General features: G+C 38.1%; 1 protein-coding gene and 1 non-coding gene across 2 annotated transcripts; both read left to right on the top strand.

The window, feature by feature from the left end:
- Positions 1 to 1,704: 1,704 nt before the first annotated feature.
- On the top strand, positions 1,705 to 16,201 carry sh3bp5b (SH3-domain binding protein 5b (BTK-associated)). The gene is made up of 9 exons (XM_046847118.1): positions 1,705 to 2,113; positions 2,520 to 2,582; positions 4,650 to 4,778; positions 11,566 to 11,730; positions 12,079 to 12,209; positions 12,709 to 12,751; positions 12,937 to 13,156; positions 13,754 to 14,059; positions 15,006 to 16,201. Exons 1-9 carry the CDS (start codon positions 2,033 to 2,035, stop codon positions 15,164 to 15,166), a joined length of 1,299 nt encoding a protein of 432 aa, XP_046703074.1. The 5' UTR covers positions 1,705 to 2,032; the 3' UTR covers positions 15,167 to 16,201.
- On the top strand, positions 9,874 to 9,945 carry trnae-cuc. Its single transcript has one exon. It is a non-coding gene; the product is annotated as a tRNA-Glu (tRNA).
- Positions 16,202 to 16,256: the final 55 nt, after the last annotated feature.

Raw genomic sequence — 16,256 nt, 5'->3', positions numbered from 1 at the left:
AATGATGACAATATCATGGGTGCTTAAGGTCCATTGATATATAGATATAAAACAAAAAGCCTTTGTCTACTGATCTGTGTCATTGGTCTGTGGGTGTCTCTGTTCACACTTGGAATACAGATGTAGGAAGTGGTAGCTCAGGCTCTGAGTTACTAATCAGAAGGTTGGGGGATTCAAGCTTCAGTATTGCCAAGTGACTACTCTTGGGTAAGACCCTTAACCCTCTATGCTTCAGGGAAACTGTATCATGGCTGATCCTGCACTCTCACCCCAGCTTCTTTACATTGCTAGGATATGCAAGAAAGAATTTTATTAAACAGTAATGTACACTGATCTGGCATAACTTAATGACCAATGACTGGTGAAGTAAATAACACTATCTCTTTATCACTTGTTAGAGGGTGGCAAGTGAGCATTTTGTCCTCAAAGTTGATTTGTTACAAGCAGGGAAAATGGGGTCTTAGCAGGGGCCAAATTGTGATTGCTAGACGGCTGGGTCAGAGCATCTTCAGAACTGCAGCTCTTGTGTGTTTTCGGTCTGCAGTGGTCAATATCTATCAAAAGTGATCCAAGGAAGAAACAGTGGTGCACTGGCGACAGGGTCATGAGCAGCCAAGGCTCACTAGCCATGTTTACATGTACACTTTTTTTGTCATTCCGATTAAAATCATTCTGTTTACATGAGACGCTCTCTAATCCAATATGCTGTTTACATGTGCCGGTGCTTTCAATTAGAATGACCTTGTGACATGCGCACATTAGCCTATGTCCTGTTTGCCACCTTTTATACCTGTCAACATGGAGTTCCATTGTTTCTTACGCGTGCTATTTTTAAAAGTGTTCCTCTTAATCATCAACAGCGTAAATTTGTAGGTATAGTACTTGCTGAAAGGTATGAGGAAAAGACAGTGGCTTTTGGTGGCTGTGCATCTCTAAGGAGCATCTCAATACTACCCTTCCCTCCTCCGAAAAGCAAAAGCATGTGGATGAAGGTTGGTATTAAGGACTGGTGGGGGGGTCACACGTTTGTGTGGACTGGTAGATGGATTTATGGCCCCAGAAGATGTCAAAAATCCAATCCCCATAATTATCAGAAGCTGTGCGTAATACTGTGTTGTGGCAAATCAAATCGAGAGCACGGTAAAAAATAAAAATCGTGTATATCTTCTGCAAGTACTCGGTTTAAAGCATTTACATGGCAGAAAAGGTTTATCCCACCCCCTCAAATTGTAACAGTTTCATTCGGTTGGGCATTTTTATTCCGATTAAGGTGTTTATATGGAGCATTTTCATCTGGATTGGACTTTTAAACTGATTACAAATGTGGTGTGTAAACGCGCCTACTGATGCATGTGAGGAGCGAAAGCTGGTCTGTGCGGTCCAAACCACAGACCGACCTCCTGTAGCTCAAACTGCTGAAGAAGATAATGCTGTTAATGCTTGACAGGTCAGGGAGGTTTTGCCAGCAAAAGGGGGACCATCACAATAATAGGGGGGAGGTCATACTTTTATGCCTGATTGGTGTATATGTTACACATAAAAAAGGCTGTTGTGATTCCTCTGTATTTGTTACGTTAATAGTAATCCCAGTTGTAAACACGGAATTACAGATCAGTGGAGGTTATGGCAAGTATGGCCTTCCATACGGTGCCACTATGCAAAGGGGCGGTTCAGTGGCGCTCCACATTGCGGTCTGGAGCTACGTTCCAAACTGCATACTCCCTACTGCACAGTATGCTGAAATACTACCGCACTCTACAGGGTTCTTACTGTGTAGTAGAGTAGTGCGCGGAGAGAGCTTGGCATTTCGCCCACGACTCCGTGTCTCTTGTGCTCTCTACATTAACCCCGTTTCATAGGACTGGTCTGTGTTATTTCCAGTGTTCGTGACTGTTTCAGTCTGAATTGAAAGATTGTTCTCTGTAGGTACGCGTGGGTTTTTCATGCAAGCTTTTCCTAGGAGAGCAAGGACCATTGTTTGGATCATTGTTTGAATATCGAGACCTCTACCAAAAAAACCCCTTCCAAAAACATGGATAATGGAGAGAAGGAAAGCAGGTCTGATGGAGAATGCGAATCTGCTGAAGAGGAAGAAGTGGATCCCCGGGTTCAGGTACTGGGCTCTTATGCCGCAGTGTGCTTGTTTGGAGATGTTATTAACCATGATACTTTGATATGCAGTGCTCAAGCATTCAAATCCGTGCCTCTTTTCAACACGCAATATCAAACCCAGTTGCAGTATCAAATGAATTGTGTTTGATTTGTCCAGTGGTCCAGGATTTCATATTAGGTTACAGCAAAACCTGTAGAATCTCAGTGTTTTACTGTTTGTCATTTGTTTCCTATTAAAGAATCCACAAAGCATTTTGGAGGAAGCTTTCTCACATGGCATTGCTTTCAAATCCTTAGATTATCTTTTAATATGATGTAAATTGGCCTGTCCTTTTAATTAGATGTTCTAAATATTTTTAAGTCTGTTTTATTTAATTTCTTTTGTCTCCTGCCATCTTTTGAAACAGGGGGAACTGGAGAAGCTGAACCAGTCCACAGATGACATCAACCGATGTGAGACAGAACTGGAGGTACACCAGTGGAAAAAAAAAAATGTCTTGCCTTGATGTACTGAAATATCTGATGATCTTCCCTCTTTAAATTGATCTGTTTAGTTGTTTGAGTCTGATTCTTAAAGCTTCGTGCAAAGCTCCAATAACAGCCTGCAGATACAACAGATGGACTGTTTATGGAAGTTGTAAAGCTTGTCTGGTGATACTCTTGTTTTATTTAATGGCTTGGGAATCAACATTGTGTTTTTCACATCTGGCACATGAAAAATGTTGCGGTTCATTCTGATGTTAGCTTCGATGCCTTATTTCATTCCCCTTTTAATTCTCGTCACACACAAGTTGCTGGAAAATATATTAAAAAGGTCCAGAATCTTCACATTAGGTGTACCAGTGTATCATGATTGACTTATCACAATGAACCACTCATTCCATTAGTGCGCAGGTTTTTCCTGTTCTATTGAAAGCAACTTTGATTTAAATTAAGTTATTAAATGAAGTCACTTGCACATTCAGTTCTTATGACATTCTGCTCCAGTCGCCAGGCTGAATGCATTTAATAACACGTAAAAAGTGCCTTCTTTGGATCGCTTGGCGGTTGTGACATTGAATTTTGATATCAAATGCGCACTTTTGTTTCATTGAATCTTATTTTGTTTGTGTTTCACCGCTTGCATGCTGCTGGCTCTGCTCGAAATGATAGAAATAATTAACTAAACCTGCTGTCATTATACAGCAAGGCTGTCTGAAATAACCAACTAGTCACTGCAAACCATGCAAGTTATTGTATTAAATGTGCAACAGTCCTGAGGAGGTCTAAGTACAAACCTTTTTATTATCTGTGATTGTGAATCTTTGAGGTTCCATGCATACATGTGTGTCAGCCTGGAAAAGCTCAGAATTGTGTTATTTTATACAATATACATGATTTTCTTTTGAATGTGAAGCCAAAAGTTCTAGCAGTATTAAGTCAAAAGGAGTTCTACATTTATAACCTAATCTACATAGAAAAACATGATGATTAATGCCACATTTTAGAGAATTATGATGCTTAGTAAGTTCTCAATTTATCAGAATCATCCACAACAGTCTTCCTCTCATTATCTATGGTAAAACTCATTTGACTGACGAGTGGAACTTGATGTGGTCTTCTGCTGTTGTAGTCCATCAACCTCAAGGTTTGATGTGTGGTGCATTATAGGATGCTTTTCTGCTCAACGTGGGAGCGCTTGATTGAGTTATCATACATTCCCTGTGAGTTCAGATCATTTTGGTCATTCCCCTCTGATCTCTCTCAGGAGCATCCTGCATACAGGATACATTTTTGTTTCTCATGCCATTGTTTAAACTCTAGTTGGGTGAGACTGTAATTTTGAGAAAATCCCAGAAGATTAGCTGTTTCTGCAATACTCCATCTTATAAACCATCTTATCTGGTATGAACACCAATGCCATGGTTAAAGTAAGAGATCACATTTTCCCTATTTTGTAATGATTAAAGTAAAGATTAACCAAGGCTCTTGACCTGTATCTGCAGAATTTAGTGCAGTGTGCTGCTGCCACATTATTGGCTGATTGGATAACTGCATAAATGAGCTAGTGCCTTTATTACAACAATGAGTAACAAGAAACATTGGGACTGGGTGTGTTTATTACACTGGCAGTTTGGAATAGCTTTTAGTTTACCTTTGTTCAAAATTTTTTTGAAGGCCATGAGATTTGGAGTCAAATAGCAGTCAAAAAAAAAAAGTGGGGTTTTACTTCTGTCAACTCTTGTGTCACTTGTGTCAAAATCAGTTGATCTTTTATTATATTGAGTACAATTTAAATGTTATCTGTTTGACTTTGACTGATTTTCTAACACGGTCAAAACAGATGCTTTTTCCCCAATAGAAATGAATTAATGCATAGCCGTTTTCTTTTGTATTTGTAAAGCAGTGTAAACAGGCAGTGTTATTCTTCACTCACTTACCTTATTTTTCTTTGCAAATACATAAGCAACTTATCAGGAATTCTGTCCATTTTTAACACTCAATTGTCTCGGCTCTGGTTTAAGTTCATGTGTGATGTTTGTTGCGGTTGTTTCTAGGATGCAAGGCAAAGGTTTCGCTCTGTACTAATTGAGGCCACTTTAAAATTGGACGAGCTGCTAAAGAAGATCGGAAAGGCCGTAGAAGACTCGAAACCATACTGGGAGGCACGGCGTGTGGCACGGCAGGTGAGTGGCTCTCAATCCTAGCTCTTCTTAAAGCACATCACTGCAAAACTTTTCCAAGCTTCCCCTCTACAGTGTGGTTAATATTATGCCTTTCTTGGGAACAACTATGGTAGTTGCTTTATAGCTTCTTTTTAACTTGTTTAATTTAAATCACCACTACTGTTCTATCAATTGGCAGAGAAGATGTTTTTGGAGAATTAATTTGCCATCTCAAAGTCATCGGTTACAAATTGGAAATAGGTTGTGATGTTTTGATACACATCCACATACAAGAGATGTTCACAAGCATTTTGTGTCTTTGAGAATTTAAAAATAAAATCTCAATGCTTAGTCTTAAGATTTATGTCTTATGATCATTATATTATGCAGGTTACATATAATGCTTCATATGTAAATTGGAAAATGTGTCCAATAAAAAGTTTACCCATGAAAACCATATACTCAATACACTTATAATGGCATTTTGTCATGAACATTATAATCTATATATTATCCCATTTATTGTAGAAATGCTTTAATGAAATGCTGAATATTTTGTCTTCTACGTGACTGCAATTTAGAGCGTCTTTTGGGCATCAAAGACAACAAATTTTGCTGTGCTGATTATTTAATAAACTGAGTATTGATATTTTGTGCCATTTATATAGAAAGGTAAATTGCCTGAAAAGGTCAGTACCACCCACAGGGACAAGTACTACCACTTTAGGAAGCTTTATTCCTGAAATTAAGCTGTGTAGATAATAGAGAATCTGATTATTAGTGTGTGCTAGTGTTGGTTCACAATCTATGCCAGAGGTGGACACGTGTCTTTTGCATTAGAGTAGAAATAACACTACATTGAAATCGGTGGATAAAAAAAAAACCTGTGTATTTTACATTCATTAATCTCTAAAACATCCCAAGCACTCATAACTGTTATGTGTTGGACTTGACTATGTGTTTCTGATGGAAAAAAACAATGTCAAAGTGAAACACTGTCTGGCTTTTCCACTCTTGCTGTCTTTTTTCTCCCTCTGTGTGTTGTTTGCTGTCTCAGTTTGTCTCTCTCACCCACTTGTTTTTTTTTGTCTAGTTTTAAACATCAGGCTGAGCTGTACTCTGCTTCCCAACCTTGCACAAATTGTTTTCCATAATGTCTGTGTCACACACTTTTTCAGGCCAGAGCTTGAATACAACCAAACTGATTACAGATTGTGGTATTTGTTTCTGAATTCTGTGTGTTCTTGTTTGTATCCGACGGAAATGTAATGTTATCTTCATCAGAATTAGGATTTAAACAAGCATGACACATTGCAACACAGACATTAGTCATAAACATGGTTTTGGCAAATGTTTAATGAACAGTAAGGCTGAAAATATAAATATTACTACTTATGCTTATTATGGTGTTTATATAAGATAAATTTATATACAAATTCATTGGAGGATGCTGTTTTAGGAAAAAAATCAAGCGCATTTATTTATATTCTATATCGTTATTTATCTATTATATCTATAATATAATTATATCTATATATTCAAACTGATACAGTTTGCTGAGATTATTTATTTATTTATTTATTTATTTATTAAAGTGACACGTAATTATTATCTGATTATCATTATCATCGCCAGCCTCAAAGCTTTATTATTTATTTATTTTTGGAAGTCAATAAGACTAATGCAGCTCATCGTGTTACTGATAAACCCCAAACATTTCCACCTTACATACCTTGTAATTTCATACTATAGAAACAATAACGTGTATAAATGCGCACATTAACATAATCCTGGGATTTGGCCTTTTCTGATTATAGTATTGCAAAGGATTGAGATATATTGCAGTGAATTGAAAAAAATGTCTAAGATTAGTTCCTCATGGAAACCATTAGAACATTTTTTTTTTGTTGTTGTTTTTGACATCATGTCCTCACCCACAACCACATTCATTTTGGTTCCTCTGTTTTGTTGAGCACAGGTTACTAATTGTTCAGATAGATAAGGTTATAGTGCTGCTTGTTCACGTCTTTGCATATCATCATCTCGTAATGTTCACCATTGGGTATTTTAGAGTGACACACTAGGAAGGCATGATTCATCACAGTATGGTAATATCCTCAGAGTATTTACTTGACAAAGCATGAGACATGGGCACTTGAGGTTAAATGCTTTGTTTTTGAGCACGTCGAAGGCTGGTTTACAAATGAGGTTAATCAGTGTACATTTTCAGATAAAGGGATTCACAACATATCTTTAAGCCATCCCAGGCTGGAAGATATTCTCTGTCAAAATTCTATAACCCTTTCTATCCATGACCAGAGATTTTTTAAAAGATTTTGTCATGGTCCATTACATGCACACACTTGAATTAAAATGTGCTGGAAAACGCTGGCTTGTCCCTGCATATGTTTTTGTACCTTTTTATCTTTATTTTGTTTTGTCATGGTTTCAAGAACACAGCCTCTAGAGAAAATGTATGAAGCAGGCTAAGTTATACACAGATCCATCCTTGGGTGTGAAAAAGTAATTATCCTTTGCAATAACCTCTATTTCTAAGACCCGCCTGAACAAGCAAAGTTTCAATGCCGGTGTCAAGGTTCATAGCTGAAAGATTGCTAATGTGTTAAAGAGGAAACCCCTGATAAACTTTGTAAATAGACTATGAATGACTACAGAAAGTGAAGGGAAATGTTCACTTGCATAAAACCTGGTGTAACAAGTTATGGGTCTTATGACTAGCAGTGGGAATTTGGAATACTATTTTAATTGTCAGTGTGTCGGAGGTGTTGCCAAAATCTTGCCAAATATGCCAAGTTCAGCCCGAAATAAAAGCTGTTGTAGCTTCAGTTATACCAACAAAGAGGAAGAGAAACAGGAATAGAGGGGTTGGGAAGTGGCAGCTCAGTGGTCAAGGTTACTGATTGGAAGGCCACTCCAGGGCCCTTGCTCAAGGCCCTTAAACCTCTGTGCTCCAGGAGTGCTGTGTCATGGCTGATCCTGACGCTAACTAACATCGCTGGGATATGCGATGAAAGAATTTCACTGTGCTTTAATGTACATGTGACAAGTAAAAAAGCACTTTTACTTGTTAGTATAAAAATGAATCACCACTTTGCATTTAGTCTGATACATTAAAGACACAGTTAACAGCATTATGTCTGGCCATTTATTTCTTTAAAAACACTCACAAATTAAACTCGTGTTAAATATGATGTTTGAAAAGTCGCTTTAGCTGTTCCTCTGTTAACACACTGGGTCACTTTGAGAATTTGTTCTCTATATTAATGTGGCTAAGATTAGAAGAGAAATGTATCAGATAGGGAAGTGACAGTTCCTCTGGTTGTTTTGAGCTCTTGTCCTTTTCCCCTTCCTTATCTCAATCTCTATTATCTTGTCACCTTTTCTGTCCTCTCTCTCTCTCTCTCTCTCTCTCTCTCTCTCTCTCTCTCTCTCTCTCTCTCTCTCTCTCTCCTTCCTTTGCAGATTGATGAGTTTCTCCGTTTATAGCATGAGCATCTGTTGGCTGAATTTTCCCAAGTGGAGGGGAAGATTTTCTTTTTTTGGGTTTCTGGCTTTTTTTTCTTTCTTGGGGAAGTCAGACTGTTGTTTGTGTTCCCTGCATGTCATCGTAATGGAAGTAGCAATAAAACTTGAGCTGCAACCTCAATGGGTTTGACCATAACACACTGTGACTTAAATGTGTTAAACAAAACCTTGTTAGATTCTATACAGTGCTTTTAGCACATACATTTCCCACTTTCTTTCTCTTCTCAAGTACAGGATTATACATTATGATTCATTACACTTTTTAAACACAAAAAGCAACCATTATTGCATAGGATGAAGTGGCATAAAACCTTTTTGAACCAAATAGAATAGTCTGGTCCATAGTTCAGTAACGTCTGAGCTTTTAAACATTAGCATTATGTCTTCAATCATTGCTTATGGTGTAATTTGGATTAACAAAATCCAATGTAGTAAAACAGCCAAAATTATGTTTACCTTTTGGACATGAACCTCTGTTCCCTGTATTTAACTGTTTTCTAAGCAACAAGGAAAGGTTTGCCCATTTTTGCAGAAAAGATTGTAAATAATCTTTGTTGTGTTTAAATTTAGACTGAAAGGTATTGACATTTCTTAAAAATGTGCTTTGATGCAAGTCAGACCTCATAAATGATTTGACCTAGGATAAGGTCATGTGGTATAAATATAGGGCAATAGACAAAAGTAAATCAAGGCAACTGGGACACATTGTGCTCCAGGCATGCCAAAGGATGTTTTATTATAAGGAGTGTTTCCGAACCAATACCAGATGTATCCGGATCCGTGTTTTGTTCAGTTATTTAAGAAAATCCAAAGGCCATTTTTAAAGAGGAATTTCCTGAATCAGCTTTTTGTATAATAAATAACACAGTTCCTCAGGTCAAAGACACTCTTATCAGATTGATGTTAATAAAACAGTTTTGTTTAACTGATGTTGGGCAGAAAAGCAAATAAAATTGCATTTAAATTTTTTTTTAAGTGAACTTAATGTTAACTTGATTTGCCCTAACGCATCTGAATTGGAATATGTAATTTAATGTCTTTTCTACATGGTTTCCAAATTCTTAATAGACTAATTATATATATTTTTAACAATCACTATTATTAGCCATAGTGTACAGTAAGTACAGCATGCAACGATTTGTCACTAAGTATTATACTAAGTCCTTCTTCTCCTTCTTCTTTCGGCTTCTCCCATTAGGGGTCGCTACAGCGGATCATTCGTCTCCATACCCCCCTGTCCTCTACATCTGCCTCTTTCACACCAACTACCTGCATGTCTTCCCTCACCACATCAATAACCTTCCTCTTTTCCTCCTTCCTGGTGGCTCCATCCCCATCATTCTCCTAACGATATACCCTATGTCCCTCCTCTGCACATGTCCAAACCATCTCAATCTCACCTCCCTCACCTTGTCTCCAAAACGTCCTACATGCATTGTACCTCTTATAAACTCATTTCTGATCCTGTCCATCCTCATCACTCCCAACGAAAACCTCATCTTCAGCTCTGCTACCTTCAGCTCCACCTCCTGTCTTTTAGAAGTACTATACTAAGTCCATTCTGTGGGGGTCCCTGGTGGTCTAGTGGTTAGGATGCAGCGCTCTCACCGCTGCGGCCCGGGTTCGATCCCCGGTCAGGGAACCAACCCCAGGCACTCTCAGTGCCGGTCCCAAGCCCGGATAAATGGGGAGGGTTGCGTTAGGAAGGGCATCCAGCGTAAAAACATGTGCCAAATCAAACATGCGGAGGATCCGCTGTGGCGACCCCTAACGGGAGAAGCCGAAAGAACGTTTATACTAAGTCCATACTGCATAAACTGCCTTAGCCAAGATTTTGTACACAGTCCAAAAAATAATGCGGGGGCAACATGCTGTATATATCTTTGCAAATCTCACACAATTTATGGTTTTAAAATCTTTGTGTAAACATTGCTAGATCTCAGACATTTAGCAACACAACGTCATCTTATTTGACAAAGTGTGGGAACTACATATGTCTGTTCAAAATGTTAACACAGAAAGCAAACCATAGAGCACAAAGGACACTAAAATGTTGTGAAGTATGTGGCCTTAAAAGAGGTGATATGTTTTAAGTTGATTCAAGGATTCTTTAGGTTTTTCATCACTTTTAATACTTAACGTTTCAATTTTGTCACATTGATTGTGTGTCTTGGCTGATGTGTTTTCAATGTTGTAAAATTGTTGCACGGTATCGTTTTGATGTTTGTCAGTTTAAGTTTCAAAGAACTTCTAATTTTATTAATTGCTCTCAATGATTAGGTCTTGTGATTAGATTAGATTGGATTGATGACAAAGAAAGGTTTAATCCCAGTGATTCTAATGGACCGCAAAATGTAATGCAGTGAATAAAATCCATTTGAATCGCATACAGTAGCTGTTGCTGCAGGAGAGGATTTGCTTCATGAAAGTGTGGAGATGGTTTGCATTTCTCATTCAGGTATTTGGGGAAGTTTGGTAGCAGAAGCGGTTTTTGGTTGAGGAACATAGATGAGAGCTAGCTTACAGTTTCATGTAAAAAATAGACATTTTATGCATCCGACATTAACATGCAATGCTTCTTATCCAGGTGTCTGTATTTGCATAGCATGTGATTTACTACAGTCTGTATAGATGTTTTGTCTTTTACTTCCTACCTTTTTTTTTCTTTTTTTTTTTTCTTGTTTTGCTCAATATGCTAAAATACACAGGTACAGAATCCCTCTAGTATTTCAATTCAAAATGAGAAATAATCCTACAGGAAAAAGCTGTATTGCTTACTGTCATATAAAGGATGTTCATTGCAAAAAAAATGAAGAAAGAAAGAAAAGAGAGTCAAAGTAAAATGTTGCTGCCTTTAAAGGCTTTTCTGTATGTAGTCAATCAGAAAAACTGCCAGTGCTTTGTCTGTAAAAGCATTTCCTGTGTCAGTGTGAGTGACAGACAGATTAGTGTGATGATCATAAAAAACGCATCAGATTAAGACAATAAGACTCTAATATTCTTACATAGAAAGTTGCATGTTGTTGCATGTGAGCCATGGTGTGACCAGAACATTTTGCTTTGTGGTTGTGTCAAAAAGAAAAACAGAATAAATGTATATACTACAGAGACAGTGTTGTGCAGCTATGTTGTGTCATAATTGAATAAAAGCAGACTGAAAACCCTTAAGGCAAGGCGTGAATTCCTAGAGTTTGCTCTGTATCCTGGCATTATCCTTCTGGTGGCATCAGACTGATCACACTGTCCTGTGCCTATTTCTCAGGCTCAGCTTGAGGCCCAGAGAACAACTCAAGACTTCCAGAGAGCCACTGAAGTGCTTAGTGCTGCCAAAGAGACCATCGCACTGGCCGAACAGAGGCTGCTGGAGGAAGACAAGCGCCACTTTGACTCAGCCTGGCAGGAGATGCTAAACCATGCCACTCAGAAGGTGAGCAGTGTGTTGCCTCATTAGATATGCACACAAACATTTATATATTGTTGAAATGGAGCTTTTTAACGTGTTTGTGCTTTTTAAAATATATTCTATAGCCACTTTTCCGTCCTTCATTCATCTACTAATTCTATATATAATACTATACAATAATACTATTGATATTATGGTTTTATTTGATTTATTTAAAAGCTGGTACAATGCCACACAAACAGCAGAATTGATATATAATGATGCCAAAGGTCTCTTTTAGAAGGTTAGGTTTCTATGATTGCAATATATAATTAAACACAACATCTCAGTGCAAATTGCAGTAAAGTTGTTGTAAACGTTCTGCGTTTGAAGGTGATGGATGCGGAACAGACCAAGAGCCACAGCGAGCTGCTGCATAAAGAGACAGCAACCAGATACAATGCAGCCATGAGCCATATGAAGCAGCTGGAGAAGAAACTCAAACGCACCATCAGCAAGTCCAAGTGAGCATTCTAATACATTCGGATAAACATCACAATCTCCTAAAGTACCTGACCAGCACAGCTGATTTTTTTTTTATTGCCCAGACTGATGCTATGAATTCCATTCACCTTATGCACTAAAAATAAGGTGGCATAGGAAATGCTTTAGTCAGCAACTGTTTTGTAGGAGTATCTAAATACATGAGCATTCAGTCAGGATTTCAGGGCTTCGTTTTCTCCTTAAAGTCTGTTTTCTGGACACATAATCAGGAGTGTAATTTCTCCTCCGCCAAACTATACTTCCCACTTTGCATATATACAGTTTTATCAGAGTCCAGCTGCAGCTTTACAGTTCAGGCAGAGTGGCAGGCAGGTAATCATTCTTTCTTCCAGAACTCACTAAACCTGGCAGCCAAGGCAAATTGTTGCTATGGAATTATGTACAGTTCTATTCACAGAGGTATTTTCTCTCTCTCTCTCCCTCGCTCTCTCTCTGTCTCTTGCACTCCCTCTGTCTCAGGCCTTATTTTGAACTGAAGGCAAAGTACTACTTACAGCTAGAGGTAAGCTTTTATAGCCTTATGTTTCCATAAATATGCACAGTTGTACTATTGAGCGCCAAGAATGTGTCTAAATTGCTGTCCATAAGTTTTGTGATTATTGTTTAGCGAGTACCTTTTGGTAATTGTGTAACTTTCTCCCCCCCATCATCATCTTTCTTTGTCTTACTGCATTTGTACCATCCAAGCAACTGAAAACGAATGTGGACGACCTGCAGACCAAGTTGACCCACTCAAAAGGAGAATATAAGACGGCCCTGAAAAACCTAGAGATGATCTCAGACGAGATCCATGAGCGCCGGCGCTCCTTAGCCATTGGCTTACGGGAGAGAGGAGTGGGGTCAGAAGGTGATGGGGTTACTGGAGATGACATCACTAACTTCAAAATGGAGTCCGATGGCATTTCCAGTGAGTCCATGCTGATTTATGAAATAATCATATATTATTTAATATTGAGTGTCCTAAGCTTCACTGCAGTAGTATTCTTATTGTAAAATGTTTTACATATGAATAGAATTATAGTATTTTATTTTTTTATTTCAGTAAACATCGACAATTTATCAGATACAAGTGTACAAACAGACATTTTTTTAATGGTTAAACTATTTATGTAACTATTGGACGAATGTAAAAGCACTGTCAAGTGATCATCAAAAACATTTATGTTTTAATTGTTCCCCTTAAATGTGTAGCAACAGATTTATGCAGGTCTGGTCAGACCTTTACTCACATAGCAGCAGGTTTGAAGATTGTAACTGACTTTACCCAGGAGTTTTTATCATTTTATTTCAGTAGTATAATGAATGCCAAAGAATGAAAAGAGCCTCTGCCATGAACTGTGTGTAATCTGAATGGTCTGGTTTTAAAATCCTTCATTTGTATTTACTTTTTATTCATTATGGCAGAGTGTCATTGGGTGTGTGTGTTTAAACAATGGAGTCTGGTTCTGCTACTGTCTAAGAGAAAGTTTGAAATAAGACTCGTCTCTATCCTGTCTCACATCAGTGACATCAGAGACGTTTGAGGACGAGAACAGCGCCATGTCTGAGGAGGATTCAGAAACACGGTCCACGTGTAGCATGAACTCTGGAGGCAACTGTCCTTTACAGCTGCAATGCTCATTTGCCTCTTCCTCATCACCATCATTCACATCATCCTCCTCCTCCTCCTCTCCCTCTCCCTCATCTCGACCATGTAGTCTGGAACTGCCCAGCACCATCTCTCTATCAGACTTTGGCCTGATTTCACCAATCCTTGGACCTCGAAGTGAATGCAGTGGAGCATCCTCACCTGAGTGTGACATGGAAAGAGGTGAGGTGTTTACAGCAAAACCTCTTTAGGTGTATCGGTGTGTGTGATTGTGTTGATCCATAGTTTCTCTGTGCATACATATCTAAAGGAATAATACCTAGCTGTATATTTAAGATCATCTTTTTCTCTTAGAAAGCAAGAGGTTGATGAGACGGTTACATTCAAAAAGTATATTTCTTAAACCAATTTCAGTATATTTGATACTTTTAAGTATTAAAATGTCTTAATCTAGGAGCGGGTAGTCTTTTTTCTTTCCATAATGTCTAAAAGTGTCAATCTAAAATGTCAATATAGCAAGGCTTTCAAAAGACTAGAAATATATTTGATTATCGTATGTGATTTATTTAAATCTTATCATTAAAAAAATATATATTAGATCAATGATCTTGAGTATCATACGAAACTATATAGAGGTCAACCGAAAATGTATACTCCTGTTAATACATCTAATTATATCAATTATAATTAATAAATATAGCACACTCTGTGCACTGTGCTGTGTCTGTGCAGTGCACAGTGTTATATGTAAAAAACAAATATCACGTGGCATCAGTGATTCGCCTCTACAGGCCGCTCTCTTAATGACAGTGGACCTTCTCAGCCGCTCCAGCAAAGGACGCTACCCGAAAAAGCTATCGGTATAGATTTTTCCAGCAACTATCAGTGCAGATTAGGCAAAACCAGTGAATTGGTCGACCTCTAATATAATACCTATATAATGTCTAAACACTGTTGATAACTTTTCTATAACAGCACAGTGCAGTGTGATCCATTGTGTTTTATTCCTTACATATTGCCAACCCTTTCTATGAAGATGTATTTGCTCATTTGTATTTATTTTCTGTGCCACGTGCACCTGTGCCTCAGGAGATTCCATTTATCATTTTGACAAGCAACACCGATGCCTCTGCCAGGTGCAAAATGAGTGTGTTTTGTGTTCACGCAGGTGACCGAGCTGAAGGAGCGGAGGACGAGTTGAACAACGCTCTCAATAACAACGGCATTGGCATTCGCAGCATTAAGAACCGCTTTAATTTCCTGTCTCTGAAACGTGGGCAGATGGACAACACCAAATCCACAGAGCATAAACCATTGAGTATCGCCTAGTAGCTTTGCCAGCACTACACCAGAGCTTAATGGGTGCAGATTTAGTTGCAATTACCCAGTCACACTCACGCATGTGAAAGATGGAAGCAGCTGTCCATCCTATTAGTCAGCACCAATCTTCTTGCCTGGGATATTCTGGACCTTCTTTACAAAAGATTTATTCTTTGAAAGAGTTATAGAAATGTGTGCATTAAAGAAAATGGGGAAGAAATTTTAAAAGCACATTGAAGATCATTTGATTACAAAAAAAAAAAAGGGGGCTAAGAAGTCCCATTCCTCACATTGTAGCAGATCATGGATGTCTCTCTTCTGAGTTGTTCATATAAATAATGCTATCAAAACTCTGGTTTTGGTCACAGAGCACTGCAGAGACTTCACTAAGATGATGTAAAGAAGAAGTTAAAGAAGCACTTCCAGTTTCAAACTGGTATTTAATTGGCAGCTTCTGTAGTGCAATAATGGTGCGTGTTGGATCGCTTTTCTTCACATGACCTTCATTTAACTGTTTCTCCATTTCCACTTTAACATCTGCATTTCAGCAGCAACATGAACATTATAGATGGAATGTGCATGCTGCCATATCTGTGTCTTTGTTAAAGATGGACAATCACCATTTTCAGTGAAAAAGCAATTGATGATAATGCAGCGTATTATTTGCAGCTATTGTTTGTAGATCTTTGTAAGTCAGGGATAGCCAAGTTTTTCACTGTTGTTTAAATGTAATCATTAGGATTTGGCTAGATGCCAAGAAGTCTATGTGAATAATTGAGTTCCTGCAATATTCTAGCTGCTGCTACTGCTAGATATAGAGGCACAAAGCACAGCTTCGGTCTAGTCAGTAGATAATGTGGGCTTTGTTTCCCACCCACCCTTGTTTGTTTTAACTGTTTTGTGTATTTTTATGTATAGTAGAACTAGATTTCTCATCATTAAGCTGTGATTTTATATCTTTGTTATTTTGGTCCTGTCTTGGTTTCGAAATAGCTTGTGTAGTTGTTTTCTGGCTTAAAATAAAGTAATATTCTGATCGTTGTATCCTTTTCGGGTGCTATTTCATTCTTATTTTTTTCTTTTGAGTTGCTCTGGCCAC

Source organism: Silurus meridionalis, chromosome 4, assembly GCF_014805685.1.
Source record: "Silurus meridionalis isolate SWU-2019-XX chromosome 4, ASM1480568v1, whole genome shotgun sequence".
NCBI lineage: Eukaryota > Metazoa > Chordata > Actinopteri > Siluriformes > Siluridae > Silurus > Silurus meridionalis.
Note: the sequence above shows the minus strand (reverse complement) of the source record. Positions and strands in the feature narration are given on the sequence as shown.